A 15,529-nucleotide genomic window follows, 5' to 3' on the forward strand; every position below is an offset into this window, starting at 1 on the left:
TGGACAGAATTATCTCCAACAATAGAATATATACGCATAAAAAAAAAAGCATTCATGGATATCATTTAATGTGTATAGGTTTCATTTACTTTTATTTACCTAGCAAATGTATATAATAGAGGGAGAAAAAAGAATGCATTGCATCAAAAATCTATTTCTTTTAATCTTTTTTTTTTTCCAATTTCATTTCTTTGAAATTCTTTCAACGTAACAAATGGTGTTAAGACTTAAGAGATATTTCTTTGCCCTTTTCATGATGCACAAATTTTGTACATGCCTGCAAAAAACATCTTTTTAAAATAATTTGTCTTCTTGGGTTGAAGTGGTATATACAAGCTTTTCGAGCTTGACAAATTAGGTTAGAGCCTAACTCACTATGTCCAAAAATAGACCTACCTTTGACAATTTCTTCTAAATCATAAATTTCATTTTAAGATATAAATGCAGAATAAACAATTTTTTTGCTTTAAATTATCAAGGATCCAAATGGATATAAATTGCGATTAAAGTTAGCATTATTAATCTTTACAAAATTTCCATAAAAATGTTTACATTTTATTCTTTAAAATAGATAAATCGTGCAATTCAAAGAAGCCAGCATCACTTAATTGGTACCGACCTTAACATCTCACGTGAAGACTTCGGTTTTTTTTTTTTTAAAAAAAAAGCGAGAAAGAAGGACTTAGATTCTTAGGTCCAATATACTCCTCCGGTCCTAAATGTAAGGCCAGGGCCTTACATTTAGGACCGGAGGAGTATAAAGTAAGAAAAAATTATGATAAATATAATATCTGCATCTATTATATAATGCAGGCTTGAATCTTGAATCTTGAATCTTGAATCTTGAATCTTGAATCTTGCTGTTTAACTATCATTTGATAATATTGGATGTGAAATAGACACATTAAAAAATGGTAGCTCTCGTCTTCAAGAGACATTATTTTAATTTTTAAATCTCCTAACATAATAAATTTTATAAAATTATATAGTTGTAATTTTGTTGTACTTATCTATCAAGACAATCAATCATGCCATGAAATGTGTGGCATTTGTCCCACAGTGGTGTAGATTCTCATTCAAACGTGCAATTACATCCAAAAAAAAAAAAAATTCTCTTTATGGTCCCCAGTCACTGTGGATTTGACATTTTCATTGTTTTCATACAAATTACAATTCAAACGGCCCTACAATTATTAATCAAGTGCCAATTTGACCCCTTAAGAATCATCACCTTATAATTATTTTTTTTCTTTGTTCATCTCAAGGCAAAAACCATAGCCTGTTCACAGCCAAAACAAATTATTAGAATATGAGGTGCTAAGGCCGTCCTTCCTTAAGCGAATGTAACTCTTTTATCCATACACATATACATATGTATATATAATTTTTTTCGGCGAGTGCAACTCTTCTTTCAGTTGTATACACTATATTTTTACTTATATGCAAATGTCTTTCATTATGCACACAACTGAAAATAAGTTATATCTTGATCCTTGAACAAATTTACTCCTTAAAGAAATTTAAGGTATTTTTAAATAAAAAAGCTTCTGTAATAAGGGACTTTCCAAGCAATTTTTCATATTCACAAACATTAAAAAGATTTTTTTTTTCCTCTTTTAAAGATATAGCAATTAGAAAGGTCTTTCAAAAGTAATATTGAACTCCAACTAATTTAAACTAGAGTCAAATAAGATATTACACATGTAAAATTCCACTGGTAATAATAATCTAAAGAACAACTACAGAATCATTTAAGGAAGTGTTTGGATAAAAACCAAACTACGGTTTCAAAAGTGTTTTTATGGTTTACGAAATAAGTATCTAGAGGAATTTGTCTTGTTTTACAGAAAAATGTTTTTAGGAAGTGATTTTGGCAATATCCAAACAGCTCCTAAGCCAACAAGCATTTTTATGTGTTTTTGATCCCGCAAACCATCTACATCAACACCAACAAGATGATGCATTAAGATTTCATTCTTGTGACTAAAACTGTTGAAGTATATTTCCCTTTTTGTTTGTCCTGATTTAAAATTGTATGATTCCTTATATGGGTCTGCCCTACTTATAATCTATATATAGGAGCTCTACTAGGCCAAAGTTGAAGACAGGCGAAGGCATTAAGCAGAATGAGGAAACCAATGAGCTCCTCTGCCTCTCATCATCACTTTCTTCTTCAAATCCTGCTCATCTGTCTTCTGCAAGATCCCTGTTTTGCTGAGAAAATGGTAAATAAGCATCAATCTCAGCTCTGAAAATCCAAACAAAACTTAGTTCTTCTCTGTGATTTGTTACATGTGAAACATCTTTAATCTTTCTGGTGGTGGTTGTAGCCATATATCGTCTACTTGGGATCCCACTCACATGATCCAGACTTGTCTTCTACTGATTTTAATGTCAGAAACTCCCACTATGAGTTTCTGGGATCTTTTCTGGGAAGGTATGCTTATAAGATTCATATCTGAACTAAACATATATACATATATATGGTCAAACCTTAAAATGCTTGATTTTGCTTCCATTGTAGTTCTGATACAGCAAAAGAATTGATCTTTTACTCATACACGAGGCATATAAACGGTTTTGCTGCGACTCTGGAACAAGATGTGGCAGAGGAGATAGCGAGTGAGAAACAGAGCCTTGTGGTTTTATTATTATTTTCTCTCTGTTTCTTTCGTTTTCTGAGGCATTTTCTTTTTTGGCGGGCAAAACAGGGCATCCCAGAGTGTTGTCGGTGTTCATGAACAGGGGAAGGAAACTACACACCACAAGGTCATGGGATTTCCTTGGATTAGAACAGAATGGAGTGATACCTTCCAGCTCATTATGGAACAAAGCCAGATTTGGTGAAGACGTGATTATAGCCAACCTCGATACAGGTGAGTTCCCTCAGTTATCTAACATGATTTGAATTTTTTTAAAAATAAATATTAAAAATTTTCACATATATTATATGGACATACTTACAAGGAGGGTTGACTTCACAGCCTCCTATTGCTACCACTAGTATCTACTATGATCCCATTTATAAGTCATTTAGGCTTAAAAAAATTTAAAATTTTATTAACTCTAATTTAAAATTTAATAACTTTTCACCTTTATCTCTATTTAATATGTATTATACAAATAAAAGCAAAGTCAACATAATAACAAATAATGAATAAAAAGTAAAATTATATGTTTATATGAAAAATTTATCTCTGTCATATAAATAGGATAAGAAAATTTCTTCTCTTTCTACCTATAAATAGAATTAGAGGATACTTAGTTTAACTTTTTGAGAAAATCAATTAAAAGTATTTGTTTGAAAGATTTCATTGATTAAAAAGATTTGAAGTTGAGTGGGTATAATTTTTTTTCAAAAAAAACTAGTTGTGTATAACATATTGGGGAAATCACAAATAAAGACCCTCGAATTAGCAAAATCACTCTATAGTCACCTGAATAAGCCAAATTACCATGAGGGACCGGGTCTCAAATTGCAATTATGAAATCATGGTCAAATTACCAAAATACCCCTTTTAATTTTTTTTTTTAAAGAAAGGCACTGCTTCACCGGAGCTCCGGCGGCCGCTTCCGGCCACTGCCGGCGGGGTCCGGCCGCCGGAGCTCAGGCGCCGGCTGCCGCTTCCGGCCACTGCCGGTGGCCTTCCTTTGTTTTGTTTTTTTGCAACTGCTTTTTTTTTTTTTAAATAGTGGGGGAAGTAAGGTTGGGGGGATTTGATCCCCCAACCTAATGCTTCCCAAAATAAGGAATGACCATTGAGCCAACAAATTTTTGTTAACATTATAATGCAAAAAAATATATAAGTTAACTCATTTACTCTTGTTCCAGGTGATAACAACAATACATTTGGAAATAACAAGTTCTGATTGTAAAATAACACGTCTGGAATAAAAATTTAACACTATATTTTTTTTATAACAATAAATTTTGTTGCAGGTAATAACAACAATACATTTAAAAATAACAACTTCTTATTATAAAATAACAAGTTTGGGATTAAAATTTAACAACACGTTTTTTTTTATAACAACACACTTTGTTTTAAGTGATAACAACAATACATTTAAAAATAACAAGTTCTGATTATAAGATAACAAGTCTGGGATTAAAATTTAACAACACGTTTTTTTTATAATAACACACTTTGTTTCAGGTGATAACAACAATACATTTGGAAATAACAAGTTCTGATTATAAAATAACAAGTATGGCATTAAAATTTAACAGCGCCTTTTTTTTTATAACAATTAATTATTTTATACTTTTGGAAAATAAATTATTTATAACTTATAAAAAGTACTTGTAATCTATTTAATTTGTTAAAAAAATAATTTTTATCTCCAATTTATAATCAGAACTTGAAGTATAATTTTTTATAGATTAAAAATACTTTTTTATTGTTCAAATTTATAAATAAAATTTAGGGAAAATGGCAACACACTTTTTTTATTTTCTTTTTAATTTTTTTTAATCTATATATCTATACAACTCATTATAAATCAAACTACTTCTTATAAATTATAAATAGTACAATTTATTGTGGATTAAAAATACTTTTTGACTGCTTAAATTTATAAATGAAATTTATCTCTAATTTATAATTAAAAATACTATTTTATTCTTTAAATATAAAAACTATTTTTAATATTTAAAGAATGAAATAATATAAAATTTATACTATGATTAATAGATTAAAATACCTAATTATAAATACTTTATAATTTATAAGAAGTAGTTTGATTTATAATGAGTTGTATAGATATATAGATTAAAAAGTATATTTTAGAGAAATAAATATATTAAAAATATTTTTATAAGTTATAAATAATTTATTTTTCAAAAGTATAAAATAATTAATTGTCATAAAAAAAATGTGTTGTTAAATTTTAATCCCAGACTTGTTATTTTAAATGTATTGTTGTTATCACTTGAAACAAAGTGTGTTGTTATAAAAAAATATGTTGTTAAATTTTAATCCAAAACTTGTTATTTTATAATTAAAACTTGTTATTTTTAAATGTATTGTTGTTATTACCTGCAACAAAATTTATTGTTATAAAAAAACATATTGTTAAATTTTTATTCCAGACGTGTTATTTTACAATCAGAACTTGTTATTTCCAAATGTATTGTTGTTATCACCTGAAACAAAGTGTGTTGTTATAAAAAAAAACGTGTTGTTAAATTTTAATCCCAGACTTGTTATCTTATAATCAGAACTTGTTATTTTTAAATGTATTATTGTTATCACTTGAAACAAAGTGTGTTGTTATAAAAAAAACGTGTTGTTAAATTTTAATCCCAAACTTGTTATTTTATAATAAGAACTTGTTATTTTTAAATGTATTGTTGTTATTACCTGCAACAAAATTTATTGTTATAAAAAAAACATATTGTTAAATTTTTATTCCATGCGTGTTATTTTACAATCAGAACTTGTTATTTCCAAATGTATTGTTGTTATCACCTGGAACAAGAGTAAATGAGTTAACTTATATTTTTTTTTGCATTATAATGTTAACAAAAATTTGTTGGCTCAATGGTCATTCCTTATTTTGGGAAGCATTAGGTTGGGGGATGAAATCCCCCCAACCTCACTTCCCCCACTATTTAAAAAAAAAAGCAGTTGCAAAAAAAAAAAAAACAGGAAGGCCATCGGCAGTGGCCGGAAGCAGCCGCCAGAGCTCCGGCACCGGTGGTCGGATTCCGATGAGGCAGTGGCTTTCTTTTTTTTAGAAAAAAAAATTAAAGAGGGGTATTTTGGTAATTTGGCCATGATTTCATAATTGTAATTTGAGACCCGGTCCCTCATGGTAATTTGGCTTATTCAGATGACTATAGAGTGATTTTGCTAATTCGAGGGTCTTTATTTGTGATTTCCCCTAACATATTTTCAGTTTTGTGCAAATGACCTCTGTTATGAATATGCATATATCGTTAAAAATAAATTGTACATAAACCAAGTAAAATTGCATTATTAAAAATGAGTTGCACCACTACCTTTAGCCAATAAAATTTCCAAACTATTTTTAACCAAAATTCCCTTTTATTTTTCGGGTTCAAAAGAGAGATTTCAAATATCAAAAGGGTCAGAATTGGATTAGTCTAATAGCCAATAAATATAGCGGGGCCATCATCTCGAACGTGCAATTGATTATTTTCATGTGATTGAATTGTAGTTTTTTGAAACTAGATCGTTGACTCATAAGTACATACGTGAACGGAATCATTAAAAAGAAAGTTATCTCATTATACTTTTCAGTTCCTTAGTATAAAACCCAATTATTGAATTAGTTTTGATTCTAAATATAAGACCTATTTGTCATATTTATCACTTTTTTCTAAATTACCCCTATAGATATTCCCTTAATTATAATCAAGTAGAAGAGGGAGAATGGGTATTAAGAAAGATGATTATGGTGTTTTAGGAAAAACGTGTCACATTTTTTATAATTAACTAACTTACCTAACTTCCTTAATCTAATCAAATTAGTTAAATGGTTTTTATATTAAAGACCGGAAGAGTATTAATTTTCTAATTTATTATTAATTAATCCAACCGATTCTTGAATGTAGAGCTTCTTGACATCTTCCCAAAAAAAAAATGTCAATCTCATTGAGGTTGTTGTCTTCTTTTACTTCAATTTCAAATGTAGTCCCCACTAATGGCTCTTATGACCGGTTCTTCTGCTATACTTGGTTCACTAATGGTTCTTGTGACCGGTTCTTCTGCTATACTTGTTAGTCTATATTCATACATCACATTAAAAAGAAATGGTACTATTTATTTATTTTATTTATTTATATAAGACCCCTTATATAAAGACCCAATAATATGTCTTTCTCATTGTCTATTCAGAATAAATTATAATATTGTATAAAAGAAAAGAGAATGAATTATAATATTTGTTTAATATGATTCAATAACTAAAAGCATGGAATTTTTTTTTCTTTTATTGATTAATTATACATAGGAAAATCTACTCTTCTAATGTCTATGCCCTAAAGTTGAATATTCAGCTGTTGGAAATACCTAAAAAGTTACTAGAAAGATTGGATTAATGGGTATTGAATATTAAAATAATTTGTACGCAGTCAAAGATAACGAATAGTTCATAATATCATAGTTCATAATATCTTATATTTAATCTTTAAAAATAAAAAAGGCAGCTTGAAATGATTTTAAAGATGGAAGCTATCAATAAGCTATATTCTTAAAACCTTGTAATACCTGATTCGTTTAAAAATGAGTCGGGTATGACAATGTGCAATTTGAATAATAGTTCGATTGGGATTTAAATTTGTTAAATTAAATAGATAGCAATATAATTAAATGAGATTTTAATTGGAAGCCCAATTTAGAAAAATAATAATTAATTTTGGATTTAAATAAAATCTTAATTGAGATTTGAATATATTAAATTAGATATAAGTATTGTCTAATTACATATCTAATCAAATATACTAGTATGTGTATTACGCGGGGAGAAATTTAGTTGCAATTTTAAATTGCAACAGAACAAGAATAAATAATAATATTTTATTTTATTTATTTTAATTTTTAAAAGTTTAATATGTTATTTCAAAATATTCTATTGACATTTGAAATTGTAATGCCAATATTTTTCACCAATAAAACTAATAGCGTTAGAATTAGATAAATAAAAAAATAATTTATAAAATTAAAAAATCAAACTAAAGTCTGTATAAAGTAAAATAATCAAAAGTATAAAATTATTGTCAAAAGAGGCCAGTAATAAAAGCGACAAGAACCAACGTGGCATGCGGCGTGCCCAAAGTGAGAATAAAGAAAAGGAGGATGCATGAATGGATGAGAAGGGGATAATGAATGAGTTAGCTCTGTGACGGGGATTTGCATTGGGTGCTCATCAGGTGATGAGCACCCAATGCTCATCACCCATCTGGACCGTCCAGATCTGATCTGGACGGTCCAGATTTATTTTTATTTTTATTTTTTAAAAAATAATTATTTTAATAGGTATAAGATAAAAATAAAGATAATCTCATAACTATCATTTTTAAAAATATAATTTTTTCTATTTTAAAATAATTATTTAATGATATTAAATCTGAACCGTCCACATTAAATCTGGACGGTCCAGATTGCTCATCAGGTGATGAGCATTGGGTGCTCATCACCTGATGAGCACCAAATGGGAACCCCTGTGACGGTTATGAAGCGCGTTGGCTAACTTTGATATTACTGGAAATGAACAGGAGTGCGGCCGGAAGCACAGAGCTTCAGTGATGAAGGCTATGGACCAATTCCCTCCAATTGGAGAGGTATCTGCCAAAATCAATCTGATCCCACTTTTCGCTGCAACAGGTCCATTCCTTCCTTTCTTTCTTTCTTTGTTTTCAGCAGACATAGCTATCCTCATGTAACTATCTTCTCATTAGAGGTAACTTTATTCGAAATATTATCAAGCATTAAATATAAGCACTTCGCTCATTCACTACACTGTAGGGGACTATCCCCTACTATTAGACCTAATTCTCATTCTCCTTTCTTTCTTTTTCACTTCCTCACAATATTCTTCAAATTCTCAACTTCATTGCTTTCAATTAATATACTTTTTATACTTCTAAATATGAGAGTTAGCTATGAGATTTATTTTAATTTTAAATATAAGACTCTCAATCTACTTTATTTATTAAATTTATAATTTTTTTGGTCAAACTATCGTTATTAATTGTACATATTAAGAGGGTTTACGTCATATGAAAATTCTAATATAAATAATTAAAGAGGATTTTTAAAAAAATAATATATATTTTTGAATAATTAATTTAACTATTTTTTAATATTAATAAATTAATTAATTATTTTTTTTATATTTAGGACTGCATGGACTTCAACAAAAATATGACATCTATTTTGGATAAATTTTGATTGTTTAAGTAAGGCTAAAGGTGTCTACCACCCTAATGCTATTTTATAATTACATTCAATATCCTAACCTTAAGATGCAGGATGTACTATAAATAAGATTAGGGAGTTAAATGCACCAAAAAATAAAATTAAGATGTTGGATGCATTATAAGAAAAAGATCAATGTGCTAGATTGATCACATTTCGTTTAAAGTTCAGGCTTTAGATCAAGGGCTTGATAATTTTCAGATTTGTTTTGTTCTTGATTTTATAGAAATAGCATTATATGTAAATTAATAATTTTGTGGTGGCAGGAAACTAATAGGAGCAAGGTACTTCAACCGTGGGTACGCATCAGTTGCGGGAAAATTAAACGCATCGTTTGACACGCCACGTGACAAGGAGGGTCACGGCTCTCATACCTTATCTACCGCCGCCGGCAACTTCGTCGCCGACGTCAGTGTCTGCGGCCAAGGCCTTGGTTCTGCCAAGGGCGGCTCGCCGAGAGCCCGCGTTGCAGCTTACAAGGTTCCGATGATTAACCAATTAGTCATATTTAATTTATTTTGATTTGTTTTATTCTGCCTCTTCGATTCGCTTGAGCTTAACTAACATTCCGACGATTCAATCGGAAAAAGGTGTGCTGGGCTCCGGTCGATGGTAGCGAGTGCTTCGATGCAGATATATTGGGAGCCTTCGACGCAGCAATTGAGGACGGCGTCGACGTCATATTGGTGTCGTTGGGAGGAACGTCCTCCGAACTGTTCAACGACAGCGTTGCCATAGGGTCATTTCATGCGGCCAAGCGAGGCATTGCGGTGGTGTGTTCCGCCGGAAAGAGTGGACCAGGCGATGCTATCGTACAGAACCTCGCACCGGCCTCCGTCGCCGCCGCTGTCGCCTCCGTCGCCGCCATAAATGAGCAGTTAGCCACTCTTCTGGAATTTATGCATTTATTAATAAAAATATTATCTATTTGCCGGAAGTTATGGCAAGTGGGAAGAGCTTTTTTGTAAAATGAGACAGACTTGTACACATATTTAGTTTGTATATTATAAAAATATTTTTAAAATTATGGTTTGATTTCCATTTAAACATTTCCTTATTAGAAAATGGATATTTTAGTTAGGATAATAGGTCTGATAGAGTCATGTTCTTTAAACATGGGTTTATGGATTTTATGTACACTATTATTTAGTAAGCACATTGTCTGTGTAAAGTAAGGAACAAAAAATCAAATCGGACACTAAACCGATCAAGTCAATGGGTCAAGGGTTATTAGGTCAAACCAAAATTAACTCGGGGTTATTAAAATGATATAATTTAATTCATAATAATAATAAAATAAAACATTGATTATCATAATATCAAAATATAAAAAAATATAATGATAATTTAACCGTAACAATACCAAAATACACGAATATTAAGAAATATTTTATCAAACAATAAAATTGTAATGCCAGCTGCTTACAGAATACATAATATAAATAATTTTTTATTTGCCCAAACGAGAGAGGCATGAATGTAGTGCCAGACTAGTAATAATTCTATCATCCCATCAGAAAGACTATGACTATTGAGTAGCAGGCTAAGTGGCTACACACGCTATGCCAGAGAGGCGCATACAAAAGTTTAGAGGCAACCCATTAGAGCCATACTTTCTTTTCTTTCTTTCCAAATTCCAGTTCAAATCTCTCGTCGATCGTTGGTGTTGCTCTGCTTCTAATTTTTCCAGTCTCTCTCTTTTGCAGCCTTCACTCTCTATCCTTCTAAAACCATTTACTTTTTTTTTCCGTGCTATCTATTTTGAAAAAAACTTCTCCACTTCATCTTCTATCATAATTTTTCAGTGCTCTTTCATGGTAAGGTCTTCTTTTTCATCTCCTCTTCCATTTTTCTTTTGTCTTTCTTTCTTTCTTCTTCCCTCCTCTAATGAACTTTCTTCTTTCTTAGGATGTCGGCGTTTCTTTTGACAAAAGAAGAGTGACCCAGGTAAACCGTCCAAACCAGCGGGTCATCTGGTTATTGTCAATTCGCACTGGTTTAGTTCGGTTTGTACCGATTCATTTCTTTTTTGGTTCAGTTGTCAAACCAGACTGGAACAGCCGGTTGCTCGATTTCTGGGTTGAACCAGCCAGTCTGGTTCGATTTTTGTTTCCTTGGTGTAAAGCCTACGTAAAGGGCTAAGGTCTTTTAGTTAGGATAAAGTCTTTTCTTCCTATGTTCTTGTTTCCTTTTTTTTTTTTCAGTGAAAAAAGGGGCCAGTCCCAGTACATTAGCGAATCTCTATTCTTATAGGGATAGCAATTCTAGCAGCATCAAGTTTAACTAATTCTTCCACAGCAAAAGGTGGGTTCATCGAGCACCGATGGGACCCTTCTATTCCGTGGCTCATACCAGTGAGTTTGTCAGCAACCTGATTCCCTTCTCGGTAAGTATGTTTGAATTCTACCTGCCAATGAGGTTGTAGGGCCTCTTTCAGCAACCTGGAGAGTCTGTAACTACCTTTCACTTTGCCTTCCTTTTATATCTCATCTATTATCTAGGCCTCATCACGCTCAATTTCTATTTTGTTGAATTCGAGTTGTCTGCATAGTTGTAGCCCTTCAATAATACCCCACACTTCTGCTTGTTGAATGTTGACCCCTCCAATTTTGCCGAGAAGCCACATAACCATTCCCTACAGTCTCCCCTTATTACTCCCCCATACCCCCTTCTCTTCTTTGATTTATGCTTCCATTCGAGTTCAATTTACACCAGTTATTCCTCGGTGGCTTCCAACAAATCCACCTAATCTCTTTTCTTCCTCCCTCCTCCTCCATTACTGGTTCCCTACCCTTGTAGTTTCTGATATGCTCCTGAATTACATCCCTCGCATTCCTCGGTAGTTCAAATTCCTCGTCATGGTTACTTCGGTTCCTCCAGTTCCAAGCGAACCAGTAACATGTCACAAATAATTTTGGCTATTGTATTTCCTCTAGGTTTTGCCCTCTTATCATTATGTTGCTTTGTAACCAACTTGCCCAATCCATTTTGAAGAAGCCGTGTTTTAGTTTATTTGGAATGATGGTTCTCCAAATTGCTGCTATTTTGTTGCAATCTCTCAAGGCATGGATTAAGTCTTCTTTGGCTTGAAGACAAATTATGCATCTGTCACTTCCTCTATTCCATTTACTTAAAGTTCCTTTCGTGTGTAGCCTATTGTGGGAAGCTCTCCATATAAAGATTCTTATTCTTTTTGGCACTTGGAGCTTCCGTATCTTTTGCCAATACAATTTACTCGTGGCCTTAGGGAGTCTGTTGAGCTTTTTGTAAGCACTGGCTGTGGAGAAGTCTCCTTTCGTGTCTGGTTTCCACAGTCTCGCATCTTCCTCTTATAGATTTAGCCTCGACAGCGGTTGTATCTTCCTTCTGATTTCATCAGGTATTACTTTTTATATTTCAATACAATTCCAAGAGCCATCTTCATTGGCCAGGTCCTTGACTAGAAGTTCCAAGTTAACTGTGTGCTTTTTTGGAAGATGCTCAATTAATCTACCTTCCCCTTGTATCCACCAGTCAAGGCACACGTAGGTGTTTGCCTCGTTCCCTATCTCTATAAGCTTCTTCTCCTTAAAGATTGTCTAGAGTTTTGCCAGCTCTTTCCATAGGTGAGAATTGGGCTCTTGCACGACCGGCTTAATAATCGGGCCTTGTTCCCTCCTGTATTTACCTTGTATTACTTGGACCCACAAAGCCGTTGGTTCTATTTTCATTCTCTAAATGAGTTTTAACAAGAGTGCTTCATTGACTAATTTCAGCGATTTCACTCCCACCCCTCCGTGCTCCTTAGGTTGACATACTTTTTCCCAGGAAATTGCATGCCATTTTCGTTTCCCTTCTTGTTCTCCCCAGATGAATTGTCTTTGAATCCCTTCAATTTCATTAACCACTCCATACGGGATCCTCTCATGCTAGATTGGATATAGAGCCATGGAGCTTGTGATAGATTTTACCAATGTGATTCTTCCTGCCAGTGATAGACTTTCTGCTTTCCATCCACTGAGCTTTTTTCTGATTTTCTCTAGGAGCGCTCTATGTTTATCACTTCTTTTCCTCGGGAAAGTAACATTAGCTCCCAGGTATCGTCCCAGGTCTTCCACTGGTTTAAATTAGCTCTTTCCACAAATCTCCCTTTCACTCTTTTTGAGACATTCGAGGAAAAGTAAATTTGTGTTTTTTCACTGCTAACTTTGTGCCCAAAAATCTCTCCAAAAACTTACAAAACTTGAAGAATAACATCAGTTTGAGGCATATTTGCCTTTGCAAATAAAACCAAGTCATTCGCAAACATCATATGAGATATTATTGGACCTCTCATTCCTGCTCTCAAGCTTCTCCATTTTTTTTCACTCACTCTGTCTAAGATCATGTGTGTGAGTTTTTCCATGCCTAGCACAAAGAGATGGGGGGAAATAGGATCACCCTGTCGTAAGCCTCTTGACGGCTTAAATTCCTCCCGTTTTGACCCATGCCAGAGAATCTGGGTGGTGGTAGTATTCATGCAATTTAGCAACCTACTCACCATCTCATTGGGGCAATTTAGATCTTGCAAGACCTTTGCCAAATAGCCCCAGTTCATTCTATCATATGGTTTTTCTAGGTCGACCTTAATAGCCATATGGCCCTTCTTACCTCGTTTTTTCCTCATATAGTGAATCATTTCATTGATAATGATGTTGTTATGTATGTTCCTTCCTGGCACAAAACTAACTTGATAAGGTGAAATGATTTTGGCTATAACTTTTTACCATCTCTGGACTAGAATTTTAGAGACACACTTGTACACCACCTTACACAATGAAATTGGTCTGAATTGGTTTACTTTCTCTGGGAGTTCCACTTTCGAAATAAGTGTGATTAAGGTTATGTTTACTTCTTGCATCTCCTCTTTGTCAACCTACATTGTCTTGACCACATTACAGACCTCTTTTCTAACTATTTCCCAGTTTCACTGAAAGAATACAGCCGGGAAACCATCTTCTCCTAGGGCTTTCATTCCTCCTATTGAAAATAAGGCTTTCTTTATTTCTTCATCGGTCAACTCAGCACCCAGTTCTCGCCACTCTTCCTTTGAAACATGTGGCCAGCTATGTCTAGTGTTCACCCAAGGTCTTTCTTTAATTTCTTCTGTGTAAAGGTTCTGGAAGAATTTCTTGATAAGGACCTTGAGCTCCTCCTTATTGTCAATCCAATTTCCATAATCATCTTTCATGGTTGACACATTGTTTTTCCTTTTATGGACAGTGGTTTTAGTGTGGTAGTAGGAAGTATTCCTATCATTATCCTTTAACCATTGTGTACGAGCTTTTTGGAACCAAAACACTTCCTCTTGCTCTAAGATTCCTCTTAATTCTTCCATGAGTTTATACTCTAGATCCTCTAGAAACGGGTTAAACCCCTCTTGGAGTTTCCTTTGTATCGCCTTCAGGCGTCTTAACAGTTCATTTTTCTTTTTGTTGATATGCCCGAATGTATAAGTGTTCCACTGTAGTAAATGTTTTTCCAAGTTCTCTAGTCCCACATGTATCCTCCTATTCCCATTTGCATTTTAGCATCTCTTGGAAGTTTAGATGTTTTAACCAGGTTGCCTCAAATCTAAATGGCCCTTTTGAGTTATAATTCTTGATTGGATCTATGTAGACTAGGAGGGGTGGTGGTCAGACCCAACTCTTGGTCTGACTTTGACTCGCACATCGTAGAACCTGTTCCTCCACTGGATATTTCTAAGTTTCCAGTCTAATCTTTTATATAGTCTTCCTTTAAAGCCAGTTCGTAGACCTCTCCAAGTGCACTTGGGTCCCTCTGATCCCAGGTCTAGAAGCTTACATCTATCTAAGTTAGCTCTAAACCAAGCACATTTCTTCATATTTGCTCCTCCTCTGTCTTTTTGCTCCTCTTCATTCAAAATATCATTGAAGTCTCCAGTAAGGAGCCATGGGGAAGTGATCTTCTCTGCTAAGTTGGTCAGATTTTCCCACATTTCTCTTCTTTTTGTCTCACAGGGGCTAGCATAAATCCTAGTAAAAACCACTCTCCACGTCCCCATCCCATAATTTGGCAGTGCAGAAATTGATGGTGTGACTCTTCGACCTTAATTCTTAAACTCTTGTTATCCCAAAGCAACCAAATCCCCCTGACATTCCCTTAGTGTCCACTATTGCATAGTAATTAAAGCCTAGCTTTTTTATTACTTGTTGGGCTCTTTCTTTGCTGCATCTAGTCTCTACTAACACCACAATCTTGGGTTTATAGTTCCTCTTTAATTCCTTAACAACTAAGGCAAATCTCTTCCCAGCTACTACTCTTGCATTCCAAACTATTATCGTAATAATAATCAGATACAGGAAAAGGAACGAACCTTAGTTCAGTTTTAGTCCAAAAGAACACATGGCTGTTCAGTATTCTGTACTAGAATCTCCTCGTCCTCGAGTCCCACCTCTCTTTGTTCAGCTCTTTTCCTGTGCTGTCTGTGTTCTCTCTGTGCCTGCGAGTGGATTTCCACTTCTAAGAGGCCCATAAGGAGTTTTGGGGTCAGAGGGGTCTGGTGGTTTGCTTTCATCTAATTCTATGGTTTCTCCTACTTTGTT

The 15,529-nt window shown here is 33.4% G+C and overlaps 2 protein-coding genes across 2 annotated transcripts; one reads left to right on the plus strand and one right to left on the minus strand.

Annotated features, from left to right (window-relative positions):
• The first annotated feature begins 2,126 nt into the window (after window positions 1–2,126).
• On the plus strand, window positions 2,127–2,939 carry LOC114737042 (subtilisin-like protease SBT5.4). The gene is made up of 4 exons (XM_028924938.1): window positions 2,127–2,225; window positions 2,331–2,437; window positions 2,525–2,622; window positions 2,712–2,939. Exons 1-4 carry the CDS (start codon window positions 2,127–2,129, stop codon window positions 2,906–2,908), a joined length of 501 nt encoding a protein of 166 aa, XP_028780771.1. The 3' UTR covers window positions 2,909–2,939.
• Window positions 2,940–14,583: 11,644 nt separating this feature from the next.
• LOC114737043 (uncharacterized) lies at window positions 14,584–14,988 on the minus strand. Its single transcript, XM_028924939.1, has one exon. The coding sequence runs from the start codon at window positions 14,986–14,988 to the stop codon at window positions 14,584–14,586; it is 405 nt and encodes a 134-aa protein (XP_028780772.1).
• Window positions 14,989–15,529: the final 541 nt, after the last annotated feature.

The sequence above is a fragment of the Neltuma alba genome, unplaced genomic scaffold (assembly GCF_004799145.2).
Source record: "Neltuma alba isolate B1F8T4 unplaced genomic scaffold, ASM479914v2 tig00013398_pilon, whole genome shotgun sequence".
Classification (NCBI taxonomy): Eukaryota; Viridiplantae; Streptophyta; class Magnoliopsida; order Fabales; family Fabaceae; genus Neltuma; species Neltuma alba.